Raw genomic sequence first — 17,095 nt, 5'->3', positions numbered from 1 at the left:
GTTTGGTTTACTGTTACATATAATTTTTAGTAAGTGCTAAGTAGAATAAGAAAGTAATTTTGCTGTCTACATCTCGGTACGTCCCTGTTTGTTGAGATCAGTAATGATCTGGCTGTGTAGTTACCTCCACCATAAACAGAGGGTTCAGTCTTCAAAAGTGCTAGGAACATTCTGTCTCTGCTGAGGAGTCATCTCTGTCTTCCGTTCTGAAGGCAGGCTTGCAAGCATCACTCAACTCTTTGATACACAGTGAAGGGTTATTGAAATCAACACCACCTGGTTCCTCTAGCTTTTGACATCAAATTCACACTTCGTTGTCAATGTTTTGAAAGCAAGTCATCACAGCAGTCTCTTCATTGTGAAATACTTGGATTTCTAGGGCTGGATAAGCTATTATCGCTGACATTCTCTGCTGAAAGTGGCACATTAACAGTGTGTCTTCGGTGCATTAATTTACTCCTGTGAGGAACTTCCATGGCATCATCGTGTTTCACAAACTCACCACTGCGTCCTGTGTCGATTATCTTCACTTTGCTCTGGTCCAGCGTTTCAACAGATCTTAACTTAGTTTTATCAAAGCTTTTAATAGCTAACTGTGAGGACAGAAAAATGGTATGTTACAAGCATTATCTACTTTCTTCATTACAAAGAAGCAAAATGAATATAGAGTTTCTCTAATACAATTATCACATTGATTTCGTTGTATTCTTTATACTGAACACAGCCAAGGATTAAAAATAGCATACTTTGTAGGACAGTAACTATATTCAGTCTACATACGAGAAAACAAGAGACCAACCTGCCCCAGGCTACATGTATGTCAGTACCAGAACTGAAAAGATAATGCAGGTATTCCAAAACTTATTTTCACTGCACTATCCCAGTATCATCCTAACTCTTCTAAACACCTTTTGTAGTGCAAGTCTCAAGGCACTTGAAATCAGCCATTTCTTTTACCATTAAGAAATGTTTAAGTAGCAATACAGACGGACTCAACCTTTGCTGAAAGCTTCCAAGTCGTGTCTTGTCAAGGAAGAGACCCGCCCACCCCACCCCACTTATGACTCTTCTTGGTCATTCCAACTAATCTTGTCTTCCACTGCCATTATCTGCTCCTGGTTTTTTCTTTTCAGAGTAGGTGGCTCTCCTTGATTACTGGCCACTCTGCACATGTTAAAATAACTAAGAGAAAAAAGAGAATCCAAGCATGCTATAATGACAGATTTTTCTAAGAACTAAAGGCAGATATTAATTACAATACCCTTTTACTGAAATAATGGCAAGAACCTTGAAAATGTTTCAGATGGAGATTATACATGTTTAAACCTGCTAACAATTTAGAGCTGTATGACCTGTAAATTCACAAAGCCATGACAGTCCCATGTGGTTAAAGTGCTATGTATCATCATCACATAGTTTTTAGACACCTACAGTCCTTGCACAACATACTGCCTTCAGCTATACACAATTACAAAATCTAAATCCCACGTTTAATTAAATACTGGGATATTATCATTAATACTAGAAAGAATTAATAAAATATTACCATTTTATAGCATTAATTTGGCATTCTCCAGGCTCTCCGCAAATGTTAAATCTCATAAGGGCTCTATGAAACAGAACAGTGCTCCATTTTCTAGATGGAGATGAGTGGCAGAGTCTGCATTTCCAAGGCTATGTCAATCTAATAATGGGCAGCTACTGAACTAATCTGCTAGAAAACTGTTTTCTTTTGAACAGGTTAGTTTTCCTCTTGATTCACTATGCTGAAATGGCTCAGCAGAAGGTCCAATGAGAGTCAAAGTCAGGGTAAAGGAGGAAGAGGGAGCACATGCTCTGGATGGACGGCAGCATCCAACGGTCAGATTGGCGTAGGGTGCCACGGTACCTCCAACCACAAACGAATCGATCACATAAATCTGTGTCACAGCTGACACCACCACATGCAGTTTGCCATCACCTTTGCAAACAATCTCCTCCTACAAGCAGACTTATCATGCAACCCCCAGTTTTAATCTACTGAAAAATTCCTCTCTTGCAAATAGCACCTCTGCTTGGCTACAGCTCTGATAAGGTGTAGTTTTTAAAGCCTTGGTATAACCTAGATTTTGCAAGATGTGACACAGAAAACAAGACAGAGATGAAGCCTGCAGTAAGAGGCTTAAGCGGTTTTAAAGAATAAGATGTTTAAGAGGTGTTGCAGACGCACCATTGAAGTTTGAACAATGACAAAACAATAACAATTTACCAAACAGGTCAAAACTTTTGGGATTCACTGACCGCCACTAGTAGAAAAACTTTCCTGTTATATGTATCTATATTAATAATGGACCAAAAAACCAGATTTGCTGTATTACACAAATCATTCAAGCAAGTATTTCCACTTACCTGATGCAATAACTGATAGTCAAAATTAGGGACGCTTTTATCTCTTGTTATTGTTCTCCGTAAATGCTTTGCTCTAAAAAAATATTTAAGGAAATTATATTTAATTACATCTTTCCACAAAAGTCTCAATCACAAAAAACCCACAAGGTGGCACCATCTCAACGGAGAAAGGCTATTACCTGACAACACCTGCTCAAAATGACGGCCTACCAGCATGTCCTGCATTTTATCACGGACTATGCATCAATGTTTAAAAGATCATAGGCAAAATCCAACCACTAATATAGTATTTTTAAAGCAGCCTGGCTCTGAAACTCTTAATTTATGGTACACCAAGTATTAGTGCAAAACCAATTTTAACTAAGTTTGCAGGTACTCCTTTGCCTCCTGCAGCACAGCACAGCACATCACTGCTGTTTGTCATGCCTGGAACATCTGTCTGGTGATATGAATGTGCATGGAGGATTAACATCTACTGTCAAATTAGTCATATGTGATGCATAACAACACTTGACCCACTTTTGGGCTTTATTAGCAGTTGTATTTCTTGTTTGCGTATGGGAAACAATAAACGTACTTCTGAAGAAGCTTCTGTGCTTACTTGTTAAATCTGTTAATTGATTGGACCAGTTGAAGTTGTCTGCTTATGGGATCACCGTCTTTCTCACGTGGCTTAGAATTCACTAGAGGTTTAAAAGAACAGGCAGCTAAAATTACAACTGAGGCACACTTAAGAATTAAAAAAACACAGTTCTGAATGAAAAGAAGTATCTACTGACATGAGTTTTAAAACTTTACAGTAAAACTGTAATAGTAGTAACTTGAATCAGAGTTGCAATTTATCTTAGGAAATTTTGAAGCATTTTAAGTCACAGGAGTAAGCATTCTTCATCACATTAGCATGACTGGCCAAGCTTCTGAAGAAACCCATGTAAATTCTAGACTTCAAGGCCCTTAATTCCAATTTTTACAAACCTGAATTAACACACAGATGCTGTACCACCTCTTTGTTAATATCAGTTACTCAAGTCTTGTATTGTTCTTTTAAGAACTATTCTCATAATAGGACTATATCAATCTTTGGCATCTGTGATTAATTTTGGTTTTGCATTAATGAAAAATTCACAGCCTTTCTTAGGGAAGCAGGCAAGAGTTATTCTGAAGAGCCTAACTAAAACTTGTGGATGCTGAAATGGGCACTCCAGCTCCTTATCTTCCCTAACTCCTGCTCATGCAGGATCACTTTCTTCTTTCCACAGTTCTGGTGGCAGCAGGTTCTTTACTACGCTGAGCTGTCTAGCTCACCACAAAATTTATTACAACCCTTGCCCCAGGTTAGTGAAATCTATCAGCCTGAAAATCAATCTGAAAAACTTCTGAGCCAGCATAAAGAAAGTAGTGGATAACCAAGATCAGAAGCTGAAGGTGTGAGGGAAGAGGTGAGGATGGACAGAGAGAAACACCGTCTCTTTTAAAGAGCAATAAGCCATGACATCAGCTCAGCTGTATTGCCAATCTGCACCACGTGCCTCAACATATTTGCTTAGACTGTACTATATGCTGCCATTTACTGGAAGACATTCTTTCACAAACCATACTTAATGGTTTAGACAGTTACGTTTGTAGCTTTTACTTCTGTCCCACATTATGAGAGACAGTAAGTCAAGGAAGGGTCACTCCTTAACCTGTTTTAAGGCAATATAAATGACAACCGAAGGTGATTTAAATTAATCTGTTTTACTTTACACTGAAATGGACAACCATTACATGGTTAACTGTACAATCTCAAACGTGGCATGTTTTTTAACTTTAAATGGGTTTGTATGTAAAATCCACCCCCATGCACCAAAAAAAGTGAAAACTGAGTCTGCAGCGATGTAAACATAATACAAAGTCTGCTGCATCCAGTTCTAGGATTTTAGATGTTCCCAGTAATAAATATGCAAAACAGTTGTCTGTTCTTTAATTATACATAATTCAGTTATATAAAATATTTGAAGTAGTTGCACATGAATTCCTAAATCCCTTGTTATTCATACCAGTGGAAATACGACATGTACCTTTTTTTCTTATCTTGATAGTAGCATGCTGCTCACGCTCCTTTTCTCTCTCTGCTGCTGCAGGTACATAGCTTGGTGCTGTTTCCAGCAACTTAATGATATTTGAATTCTTAATTTTAAAAGTTTCCATTTTCACCGTTATTAAAGAAAAAGAAAAACATCAGTACACTTTAGGATTCTAGTCTATGCAGAGCGTGTTAATTGCTGCCAAAATGAACGTAATGCACACAAAAATACCTCATTATAAATACACCCTTTAAATTGTACCATTCTGAGTAGTGACAAAATCAGTGCTCCACAAGTCGCACTGTACCCGAGTGATGATTTCTGTGGTCTTGACCTATTATTTTAAACTGAATTATTTATGGTTAAGCTAATTTCAGTTTAAATGGTAATACACATACTAAAATTGATTCAGTACAGAATTTTGTGGTCATTATGCTGTATCTCAGGGACTATTTAAACCCATAAAGACAGAGACCATACATCAAGTCACTTAAAGAGTGAAATAATTCTTTATAATTTAACATTACATATTATTTTACTGCTATTAATAAAGGGGAAAATCAGAATTATCAATGACAAGATAAAAGATATCAGGATGCAAGGAGGGCAAAAGATAGTAGGTGCATGGATGGATGGATGCATGGACAATTGCTTAGCAGCGTAACTGATTAGTAAATAGTGTTCCTTCTCCTACACTGAACATTTCTTCTGCTCTACCACTACTAGCATAGATTTTAATGTCATTTTCATTCACGTATGTACTTTCACTCTTTCTAGACTCATGGTTTTTGTCTGGGAGAACTTATTTTAGAAACAGAATAGGTTTCATATACCACAGGTATCATATTATACGTTGTACAATAAACAGGCATCTTAGTCTTTCTATCACGCATCATTGTTAAATACAGATGCACATGGAACTTTATGAAAATGTAACCTCAGAAATGAGCTTTCTGCACTCACCGGCTCAGCACAGTCTGCAGGGGTACAGTTCCTTTCGTTCCTGATGTGCGTCACTGCACCGTTCTGAAGCAGCAAGTCTACAAGGGCTTCGTTCTTTCCTATCACAGCCTCATGCAGTGCTGTATTTCCTTTGGCATTAGAAAGGTTAACAGAAGCTCCATGCTTCAACAAAATAAAATTGAAGTTGTAAAGACAGAGTAGCATGAAATGGAAATAGCACGTTACTATTCTGTACTATTCTGTTTTTCTCTGCTTTTATTTTCAATGTATGAATGAGAACAATGCCACAGAAGCCCTGTAGCTGTATACAGACGCAGAAAGCATACTCTAGCAATCACTGATTCAACAATAAGCCAACTGATCATACCATTTGCTACTCAACCACAGCCACAATATGATGGATCAGCTCACTTCATGTATGCATGTCCCTGGTACATATTCCAAGTTTAAGAGATATTATTAAAAAAAAAATCACAAAACCACCAAAAACCCCTCTGCAATAGAATCATAAGCAAGAAAACCTAACACCTACCACCAGAAAAGTTCCATAAAAACAGCTGGCTGTATAACAGTAATGTGATATTTGTCTAATAAAAAAAAACATGAAGGAAAGGGACTGGAAGGAGTGAGATGACAAATGCTCTTATTTTTTCCCTAAGTAGTTTTGACAAAGAAATGCATAACTGAAAATACTGATCCTGAGTACTGGATAAGCACAGATATCACACGGGAAATACGATTCTGAAAATTCTGTTATCAGTGATCTTACCTGTAACAATAAGGCAGTAGTCTCATACTGACCATTCAAGCATGCATAAATTAAAGGAGTATTTCCATAAATATCCTTTTTATTTTGTTTGGCATTGTAATCCATCAGACACTTTACCACCTATTGAAAGAAGTGACAACTCTTTAAAAAAACAGCTAACCATAATCATGCACTGAAAGCCCCCCTTCTTTTTTTTGTTTTTAATCTAGAATTGAAAAGAGATTGAAGAAAAAAGGATGGAGAGAACAAGTCTCATCTTTGCCAAACAGATGATAACCACAAGCATCTCTTCCTATCATACTAATTTTCATATTTTACCACACACTTTAAAAAAACCCAAAACAACCTTAAGCAGCTGAAAGAAAGGCCAGAAAATAAAATTCAGTGTATGTGAAAAACATACATATCAATAATTTAACAAAACATCCAAAACAAACCACCGCAGCAACAGTATCCTTTTCCCCTTTCCAAACTCATCAGAACACTTGGAAGGAGTTCTTGTACGTTGTAAATACCCCATGAACTAACCTTCATTAACCTACAGGTTTGAGTTGTATTCTTGTTTTCTTCTTGCTTCCCTAGTGCTTTGTCTCCCCATCATCTTCACAATTGTCTCAACTTTCTTTCCTCTTGCAGTCCTCAGCTCCTTGTTCTTAACACCCTAGTTTTCCACTTTTCTGCATATTCCCATTTGCCTGTCTGCATTTGCTTTTTCACGATGGTTATTTTTCCTCTCTCATTTACTCTCCCTCCAGTATCAACATCCTCCCCTCACCAGCTCGTGCTTCATTTTCACTGCTTATGCTTCCCCGACTTGAAGTCAGGGATGAGGTTCTCTCTTACCCTCAGAGTTCCACTTGGCTCATAAACTACTTAAATGAGTTGAAGATACAGTAAATATTTAATACTGTGGCTACTGAGGATACCAAGTCCATTGCATCAACAGATGTACACATAACCTCCTTGAACAGAAGGTTCAGACAGAAAACACACAGGAAGATTCAGCTGCACATGGTATTTTTAAAGTGTTTAATGTATGACAGTAGATATTCGCAGCACTTTCATTAAACCAGTATTTCAGGTCATTTAAAAGGAAAAGGTGCCTACTGAAACTGTTTCAGTTGAAAGATCCCCTTTCCATCTGGAGATTTTAGGCACATGTCATTAAAAAACAAACTAACTCTCACTGTTACTAGTATAGTCCTGTTGATAATTCATTGGTAATTACACAAAGCAGCTCTTTCTTTGTGGTTAAGTGTTAAATAGCTTGATTTATGAAGAAGCTCAGTTACCTGGAAGTGACCTTTCTGACACGCTAGGTGAAGAGGAACTGCATGCTTTGCGTTCTTGGCACTGATACTGGCTCCACGCTTCAACAAGAGTGAGACAAGTTCAGAGTGTCCATGCAGTGCAGCCATATGCAATGGTGTAAAACCATCTTGGTTTGAAACATTTACTCCGAGTCCATTAGCAGAGATCCGTGCAAATTTCTGTTGAGGAAAATACACAACAAAAATATGTAATTAATCATGCTGCTTTCTGTTGATCAAAAAGCAGCCAAATAACTCCTAAGTATACAAAAATCAGGCAGATGGACATTACAAGAACTTCTGCTACAGAGCCTAATTTGAAACCTTCAGAAAAGAGAGTTAGTAAGCCAGAGCAGCTTGGTAGTATTTTTCAATAGAACAATGAGTTTTACTTTTCTTCCAGCATGATAGCTTCATATAGAGAAATTCCAGGCAAAGTACTAATTATATTAAAAAGAGGCTGAAGCAGCACAAGTTGAGATGGAAGTAAAACTTACAGTTTTTATACAACTGTTAGGATGCTCTTACTTATGGAGAGTAATATCATGAGTTACTTTCATTTATGCTTTTAGAGACAGACACTACACACCTAATTTACTGCTACATGAAGCTTGAGATAATAAGGATAAAAACTAAAATTAATTTTATCCACGTGGAAGTAACACTGGCCCAGAGAACACACTCCCACGGGGAGTCAAGATAAGGAAACTTACCTTGAAGACAGTTCACACAGCAGTACAGAACATCCTTTTTTACTCCTCTCTCAAACTGTGTAGATGCCTAACATTTACAGTGGTAGAAAATCACTCTGCCCATCCTCAGTGTGCTTTTAAATGTATGCCTACCTAATACAGTGGTTAAGCAAGTTTACAAGTTCCCTCTACTTTTCATTCAGTAGGCAAATAAATTCCACAGCAAAAGCCATTCCTTCCTGTTATCAATCAAATGAACTTTATGGTCTCAGGCTCTGACATCTTTAGCACAGTTCCCTGTACTCAGGGTACAAGGACACACATTACCAGAGAATAAAGCACAGTGTGAATGTGAAGCATTTAAGGACAAATAGCACACTCAGCCTGCACAAAATAAACACAAGGTAGGAGGAGGGAATTTACAAGCTAAGCTAAGCAATCTCACATTTTCTCTGTTAAGCAAGATGGATATTATTTCTTCAAAGCAGTCAATACACTGAAAACGTATAGTTCAGGTTTATTTTGCAATGACTTATCCAGTTACGTATACCTTCAGACATAGTAATAATTTTTTTCCTGAGACGCAAGTAATTTGTTTTCTGTTTCCAAGAAGCTGGGATCATTCCTTATTTAATATATTTAAAAAAGGAAAAGTGTATTGTAAAGCCTGATTCTCCTGTACAGTCTGTGATAAATAAGGGGAAAGGAAGTCTTTGCAATTATCTTTAATCTCTGAAGGGGTTTTAGATATAGCTTATATGAAAGATGTCATGCAATTAAAAGAAGACTTTATCAGCATTACACCGATTATAGGATTAGCAGGTATTCCTTGCTAAACCGATTACTAACAGATAAGTAGATACTCTGTGACAGTTAGCAACGAAAACTATAAAAGAGAACCAAGAGAAACAGAGGCTTAGAAAAACATTTTAACCATTTATTCAAAGTTGTCCAAACCTTAGTAATAGTAGTCCACATATACTAAAAGCAAACTGCAAAGTTTTTTCACTCCATTAGATATTGAGCAAGTCTTTGAACACTGTTACTGTATCCAAAATTTTCTACAGTTCAATCAAAAAGAACAATTTCATGACATCAGATGAACTCTCTTAAGAGCTGTATATAATTGCTTTATAGACAGAGATACAGAGGTGTTAGGCAATATGAATGCTACTTCCATAGAGCTAAAATTACATTACAGCTATATAAATCATTCTTTTTATAGAATGAATATTCCAACCTTTTGCACCGGCCCACATTTTGAGCACTGGCATAATGGATGGCAGAATTCTGGTTTTGATGTACTGACTGTGTCATCCTCATCTTCCAAGTCTTCTTCCATCCATTCCAAGAGATAACGTACCTGGCAAAAAAAGAAAGTCCTCCTTTATAGAGTCCAAAACTTCCACGTCCTAATAAATCTGCATATGTAAACAAGTAAGACTTTACAAACATACATGTGTGAATATCTCAGGAAGACTACACAGCTACCTCCTGGCATCAGCTGCCCACAGGCCAAATTAAAAAAATCAATTGTTACTGCTGGCCATGCAGCTAGAAGTTCAAGTAGAGCAGTGCAGTAAATTATATATGACTTTCTGCTTGCTTAATCAAGACTTCAGTGTTCACCTATCCTCAAACCCTACAAATCCTTTTATAGTTCAGATGGTTTGTGTCAGCTCTTATCAATGCGAATTTTATTTCATCTTTTGCTTTAACGAGCATAAGAAGTGACAAAGATGACGACATTTAACCGCTATCCAAAACTTGGCAGGGGCACGGAATTTTCTTAGGTCTGTCACTTCCCAGGAGCTTGACAGTTTCACTTTTGCCTCAGTGTATGATGGCTCATTTTTGAGGAAGAGAGAAGCCCTTCAATAAAGATGATCTTAGGATTCGGAGCATTCGTGTGATGCTTACTGTATGTTAATTTCACGTTAAATTTTATGCAAAAAAAGAGCTGTTTAAGAAATACATTTTTCCCTTGAAATTCATTAATCCACTGTAAACTAAAGACATCTTAGAATTACTAGTGACTGTATTAAAGCTGCCATTATTACACCATCTGGCAATGTTAAGCCTGACATCTATCTAGTGCATCATTCTGCGTTGGTGTTATGCTCAATGAGACAAATCTTTCAGAAATCCGAGAAAGAAGTGGGAATTAAATTGGTCTTATAAGGGGGTGGGAGGGCAGGGTGTGTTATCTGCTTGGTTTTTAAATCTAAGTATCTTTGTTGAAAGCTGAATGGATGAGGTTGGTTCATCCATCACTAAGGAGCCACAGCGTACACCTGACCACCAAATCCGATCACTAGGAATGAGAAACCTCAAATTGATGTTAAGCAGCATTGACTACTTCTACACAGTATTTTACGGACTTAAGAGTTATATAAAGGCTTTCTTCAAGGCACTGCACAATGGGCTAAGACAACTCTTAACAGTCTCCACCAATAATGGAGCTATAATAATTTTCTACCTATTCAGCAACCACTAAACACATAAAAAGTACAGTCTGAGGATCTCCTCCCAAAAACATGCTGCATAACTCTGAAACATAATTTAGGAATAAAGCTTAATCTTTTCTATACTGATATTCCCTCCATAATCTTAAAAAATATTTATTTCTCACTACAGATCCAGATAATTTACCAAAGTGGGCTAAATTATAATTTCAAAATAATTTTATTATTTTATTATTCAAATTATAATTTTCAAATAATTTCAAAATGTAGAACTAGCTGACACTGGGTCAGCTAATTAAAGTAACTGTAATTGATTAACATCGTTATCTCCAATCTAAAGCATACTTGCTTTTGAAATTTGCAAGTGCTATGATGGTGACAAAGGTTGTTTTCTAGCTTCCTGAACAATCATGGCTTTATTTGTTTGGGTTTTTTTTGTACTCTTCCAGTCTCATTGCACTTTTTTTTAGTGCCTCCTCTTGCAAAGCAAAATTGGCTGTCACAGCAGAAATCTGCAACTGCACTAATGACCCTGCTGCTGCTTCTGTTCCTATGGAGACAGACCCCAGGCTGTCAGAACAAGATAAGAGTTTTTAAACAACGGTGTTTTTTTAACAGATATGCAAGCTGTAACCTTTGCCATCCAATTAGACAATTCTCTTTATAATGAACAGTTTTACATGAACTTGAGTAATGTGAAAGTAAAGCCACAAAAAATAAGGTGATTCTGTCATCTGAATGCATAGATTTCTATACGCTCTTCATTGCTGATTTCTGTTAAGCAGTGCTAGATAGTAATTTGCCAGCAAATTATAGCAATATATGTAATTTTCTTTAAGTAATTTTGTGATGCATTTTAGATTTTGACAAAGTCTGTGAACGGTTAATTGTAATACAATCATCTTTACTGCTTGCCGGGAAGATGGTAAATATCATCATTGTATCATATTTCTTGAAATGACTTAAGGGCAGACCTGCAAATAATTACTAAGATTAAGTTACATTGCAAACTAGGATAATGATATTTACTTAACAAATGAACAGTCCTTTCTTCTTCTATCAGCTGATATTTTTTTTTTCTATAATCTAACTGAAATAAAACATGAGAGAACCAATGTTAACATGACACGTATGTTGTGACACAGATTATCTATTTTATCATGTCTGTGTGATGCTTCATTAGCATACACAACTCCTGGTACATATCACCGAAACAAATTTTTCATAACATACATCCAGCAGAGAAACATTCTCACATGGGTCCGTAACACTGTTCTGTGAACCACAAAACAATTAAGTTGGAAGCAACTTATTGCTCAAATTTTCAGGAATAAAGGGCAATATAATTAAAAAATATGTCAAGACAGGTGGTAAGTATCAGAAGCCACAGACCATCGACTCTGAAACAGGTATTATTATAGCCATTAGCCATCTATTTGAAGTAAAATCCAAACTACAGGAAAGTTGTATGCCTCCAAGATTACTTCTCCATACTGACTGGTGTCACCTACATTTCCTCTCTGTATGAAATATTAATAAAAAGGTATCACAACAAACAAAGTAAGAGCCAATTTTCATTTATAGTACCTGTGCACAATTATTACATGCAGTAAAAATGCAATAAAGAGCACAAAACAAAGCATTAAAGAACCTGGGAATTTAGGAAACAAAAAGCATTTGTGGATTTAAAAACACTGTATTACTGGAATGCTTCCTAGGTCAAAAAAACTGCAAACTGTAAATCCCATCATTTAATTTCCAGAACTGGTGCACAGCACTGCCACTTGAGCACGTGCACCAATTCACATATGGGAAAAGATATTATATACTTCTGTGACACAGGAATAAGCAACTGGGAATAACAACACTTTCTATTGGGTTTACTGTAAAAAATCAGGTTTACCTGAAAACTCATCTATTTTGCCCTTTTTTTTTTTTGTTTCGTGCTGACTGCGTATCCAGTCCAGTATCTTGACCTCAGTACACATATCTTTTTACAGTTCTGTAATGCACCGTGCTTCCCATTTAGTAATGGCATTTGACAGTGCAGCTCGAACACCTGCATGTGAATAAATCGCTCTTTCACACAGTATCTCTTTTCAACATGCCTGACCTGCATGTTGTTCTTCCCAAATTCTTTGCACTAAGTCATAGAGGTGACTATGCATACATTTTTTAAATTACAGCCTTCACAAAGGAATTATTACACTTAAAGTAAGTCCTTTTTTACAAGAGGTCATGGAAATATCAAAATAATAGGACTTGGCACTGTAGGCAAAATAATCTGGGGAAATGGAGTGAATATTCTTTGTAGAAAATGAGATGAATTTGATTAATTGTTGCAGCAGAAAGGTATTACCCAAAGCATTCTTCACTTAATATTATTCATAAATAACTTCCTCAGTTTGAATGACATAAATTGGAATTCAATAATATTCAACAGCCATGCTAAGACTCACCATTTCCAGATCTCCATCAGCAACTGCTCTTAGGAGTTTTTCCACCTATGTATGAAGAAAACAATTCATTTGCTTTGTTAGTATTGTTATTAAGCTGTATATAGAAAATCCCGTGTCCTTTACTAACCTTCTAAGCTCATGGGGTAGGATTACTTCTGGCCCATTTCATATTTGTTGATGAAGTTTTAAAGAAAAAACCTTCTTCCTTTATGAAATACAAAAACTGTGCAAGGCCTGTGGTCATTTGATGATCTCTGACGAGTGGACCAGTATTAGACCAATTAAGTGTCTGCTCAGGCCAGCTAATGCCTGCACACAACTGCTCAGTGTAGGTATTCTACTGTTTATGAGCTCTGCAGGAGGGAAAGTGTGGGGTGAAGAAGGTGGAAGGTGTTTTTCAGTGCACTGATGCCATTCCCTTGATCCCTCTGATTGCTTGTGGAAGCAGGAGAATGAGATGTACTTGTACCCCTGCTTTTCCTCTGATTCTCTACATTCACATGAAGGAGTTGAGATCTAACCTGATAGAAATGGGATAGGTGCTAGGGAAAGGCAAGGTAGTACTATCAATAGGCAACTTGTTCAGCCTCTGCAGGTTGTTGAAGAATCTTTTAATAAGCTTTGTGAAAGTCTGTTTCAGCATTATAGCAAATTATTTTGTGCCATCATTACCCAAGCTGCTGCCGTGTAAACAAAGTTGTTTCAGTACTAAGAAACATCTTGCAAGTTGAAGATGTCGTAGAGTAACAGCTACTGTCACATTTCAATTTTTATCTAGAAATTACTATCTTGCTGACTGTGACAGCAGTGTTTGGTAAGGCAAATAAGGAAGTATGAGACTAAAAGGAAGTTATATTTTACTTATTTGATGGCTTTCTTCAGGCTTTTAGCAGAACAGGATGTATCTACAGGTAAAAGATCAGAGGCTAGATTCAATCTCTCCATCCATTTTTATCTCCTTCTAGGAAAGCTGATAAGTTTTATCTTATTGCTACCTCTCTAATACAAGGTGAAGCTCCTTGAAGTCATGCACTAGGCACTCAAGGCAGGATTCCTCTTGTCTAACTTTGAAAGTCTGAACGTTAGCCATCTAAACCTAAGCCAGCCATTTAAACTTCTTCTCTGGTAACTACAGAACAGAATGCAGTCAACGAATGGCACTTGAGTGCAACTGAGGTCAAACTAAGCATGTCTGAGACGAATTCCTCTCTAGAAGTACCGATTTCTCTTTGCTGATAAAGAAGGGAAAATTGATGTCTAAAGTTAAGACAACTGTCTTTCAGACATCTGACGTTAGGTGAGCCGAATCCCAATCTCTGCACGTATACATCTAAAATGGACTACATATATTAGGGAGATCAGTACCTCCCATAAATTTCCCCTGATTATATAGGATAATGTCACTGGAGAATGTAAAGGCCTTGATGATTGTCAGGAGCCAGTCTTATCAAATACAAGGTACCTAACAGTAATAGCAAGTGACTCACAAGCTCTGCTAATTTCTTTCCAAAAATAACAACTTTCTTACAGTTCTTAAAACTGCCTCAGGCCTTAGCAGTGGAGGAGCATACAACATCTGTTATGCAGCTTATAGATAATTTATTAAGAGTACTTAGGGCAGAATGTCTGCCTCATGCATTTCCTCATCTTTCCAGTTTGCTTTCTTGTTCCTCTACGGAACAGAAGTACCTTCCTTTAAATGTAAAAACAGATGAAACAAATCTACTGCAATTCACTTGCATGCTTAGTTTTTCTGTTGTGGAACAGAAATTATGCAAGGAGTTATTAGTTCCAACAAAGGAAGTTCCAAATTTACACATCTGGCTCTTTTACTCTCTCTTTTCTAAGTTGTAAACAAGCCACGAACAGGACATACACCATGACTGGCTCATTTAAGCAAAGCGTTTAATTCATCTGCAGTATTGATTAATAAAGATCTAACTGCATCCATCCCCTTAATCCATGGTCTAAGCCTTGAAGTCTGGAAAACTGACCTTATCAGCTTCCCACTGCTTCCAGTGGCATTCCTTCCACGGAGCGAGCTCTCGGGATTAGGCCCTTGCGTCTTTGCTTACTGAGAATGAGAGCAGTGAGCCCATGTGAAACTTGGCAAACAGAAATGAACTAAAGCTGGTTTACAGAAGAAGGTCATTAACCCCAAGAACATAAGGTGTAAGCTGCTTGTAATCTTTTTCCCTGGTTTGAACTACAGTCTTAGCTCTTGGGGTGATAAATCTGTTCCTTTAAGGAAAAATAAATCCTCAGCCTATGAGACGAACTTTTACGTACGGTATAGAGTGCTTGACTCTGTACAAACAGGGAGGTAGACTCCTACACTGAGACTCTCATACAATAACTGATAATGAAGTATGAAGTAATACTGGCCAGTCAAACTTTACAACTTTGAGTTTCTTGAACATTTTTAGAAAACAGAATTTTTTTGCAAGAGAAGAACATTTTAGCAGGAAAATGAAGAATCTGAATGTAAAGGTGATGTGGAGAGTTACAATAATACTAAGGAGGACAATTTGGAAAAAAATGGCACAGGACAACAGAGGAAAAAATAGAGACGCATCAGAAGTGGAGATATGACAGTCTTGGGAGGAGATAAACTGAAAGTATGGATCTGAGTTCCCACACGAAAAATATCAGAGGACTGCACCTTGGTTGGTGCAGACAGAGCAAAACCAGTGAACACATACGTGCAAGATATTTAGCATATCGTGTGTACTCCTTCACATGTTACAAAATTTATTTCCTATGCCTATTTTGAAAGCTTGTCTTAACATTCTAGTTTGTTAAGTTGTTTGCCAGTATGCCTGTACCAGTCTCTTTTCCCTGACAGGTTTTGTAAGCTACCGATGACATTTAATTCCAGAACAGGACAGCAAGGTCCTTGGGGCACTGTCATTATAAATTCAACAAATTCTCAAATTATGTAGTTAACTGCAGTATATCTGAACAACTACTCCAAATATGCTTTCAAATTTTCCTCAGAAATAGCCAGCAGAACAGTCGATACCATACAAAAATAAGTGTTTAGATACTGAGATGACAAGCACCTGAGGATAGCAACATATAATTTTCCAAATCAGACAGAAGGCTATTCTTGAAGAAGCAGTCTCAAACAACGCTGCAAAATATCACTCTTGAAGCTTCCTTCACTTTGCTTACTGTCAAAACTTGTATCTCAGTCTTACCTCTTTATAACTATTTTTTACATCTTCTTGCCTTATATCAGTTGATGCTGATGACAGGCTTGAGACAGATGATCCTCTGCTGAAAGTTTCTGCTGAGCGCTGAGGAGACCTAAGTGGTGACTTACAGTTGGAAAAAAAATAAAATCAACCAAACAAAAAAACCCAGAAAAATTTATGTATCAAATTAAGCAGGTTCAACATAGGCAAAAAAAAGTGTAGCAACTTGCATTTGTTACCTCAGAAGCACTCTGTCCTCTTTCAAACGCTAGATAGTTTAATTCCATCAATGACAAAATCTGCATAAAAATATTAATAAAGAGAAGCAATGTAACTCCACTTAAAGAAGAATCTACTGACTGAAAGACAAAATTAGCTGACAACCTAATATTAGTAACAGATTATGACTGAGCAGATTAAAAGTACCCATTTACGAGTTTATGTTCTATACCACAGACTGTATTCATGCTATTAGATTTAAAATGTGACCGTTCTTCCTTACAGGGAAACACACATTTTGCCTTTAATAGTACCAGGCCACAGAATCCTATTAGCAGGTAAACATCTACACCTCCGTGGAATTGCATCAGAAAGAAATCAGGCTAGAATATAAAGAGAAATACCTTGGAATTTAATGCACATTGTAGAGAAGTCTCTTTCATTCGGTTTTGAATTTCTGGATTTGCCCCATTTTGTAAAAGCACTTCTATGATCCCTTGATAGCCCCAGCGAGCAGCTATATGGAGAGGAGTATCTCCCTTTTCATTACCAGTATCTAGTCTGCAG

The 17,095-nt window shown here is 37.0% G+C and overlaps 1 protein-coding gene across 1 annotated transcript in view; it reads right to left on the bottom strand.

The window, feature by feature from the left end:
* Window positions 1-353: 353 nt before the first annotated feature.
* The window catches only part of LOC104547009 (ankyrin repeat domain-containing protein 27-like), a gene marked incomplete at its 5' end in the record, with an annotated part of 19,579 nt that continues 2,837 nt past the window's right edge, over window positions 354-17,095 (bottom strand). The window contains 14 exons of the mRNA XM_010192550.1: window positions 354-593; window positions 1,257-1,262; window positions 1,914-1,979; window positions 2,389-2,461; window positions 2,990-3,071; window positions 4,449-4,557; window positions 5,418-5,579; window positions 6,187-6,306; window positions 7,479-7,676; window positions 9,429-9,551; window positions 13,113-13,157; window positions 16,313-16,432; window positions 16,549-16,608; window positions 16,933-17,095. The exon at window positions 16,933-17,095 is cut by the window's right edge and continues 65 nt beyond it. Coding sequence (XP_010190852.1) covers window positions 354-593; window positions 1,257-1,262; window positions 1,914-1,979; window positions 2,389-2,461; window positions 2,990-3,071; window positions 4,449-4,557; window positions 5,418-5,579; window positions 6,187-6,306; window positions 7,479-7,676; window positions 9,429-9,551; window positions 13,113-13,157; window positions 16,313-16,432; window positions 16,549-16,608; window positions 16,933-17,095 — 1,567 coding nt within the window. The remainder of the gene's footprint in view (window positions 594-1,256; window positions 1,263-1,913; window positions 1,980-2,388; window positions 2,462-2,989; window positions 3,072-4,448; window positions 4,558-5,417; window positions 5,580-6,186; window positions 6,307-7,478; window positions 7,677-9,428; window positions 9,552-13,112; window positions 13,158-16,312; window positions 16,433-16,548; window positions 16,609-16,932) is intronic.

This window comes from Mesitornis unicolor, unplaced genomic scaffold, assembly GCF_000695765.1.
Source record: "Mesitornis unicolor isolate BGI_N332 unplaced genomic scaffold, ASM69576v1 scaffold53300, whole genome shotgun sequence".
Classification (NCBI taxonomy): Eukaryota; Metazoa; Chordata; class Aves; order Mesitornithiformes; family Mesitornithidae; genus Mesitornis; species Mesitornis unicolor.
The sequence above is the reverse complement of the archived record's forward strand: the minus strand, read 5'-3'. Positions and strand labels throughout refer to the sequence as shown.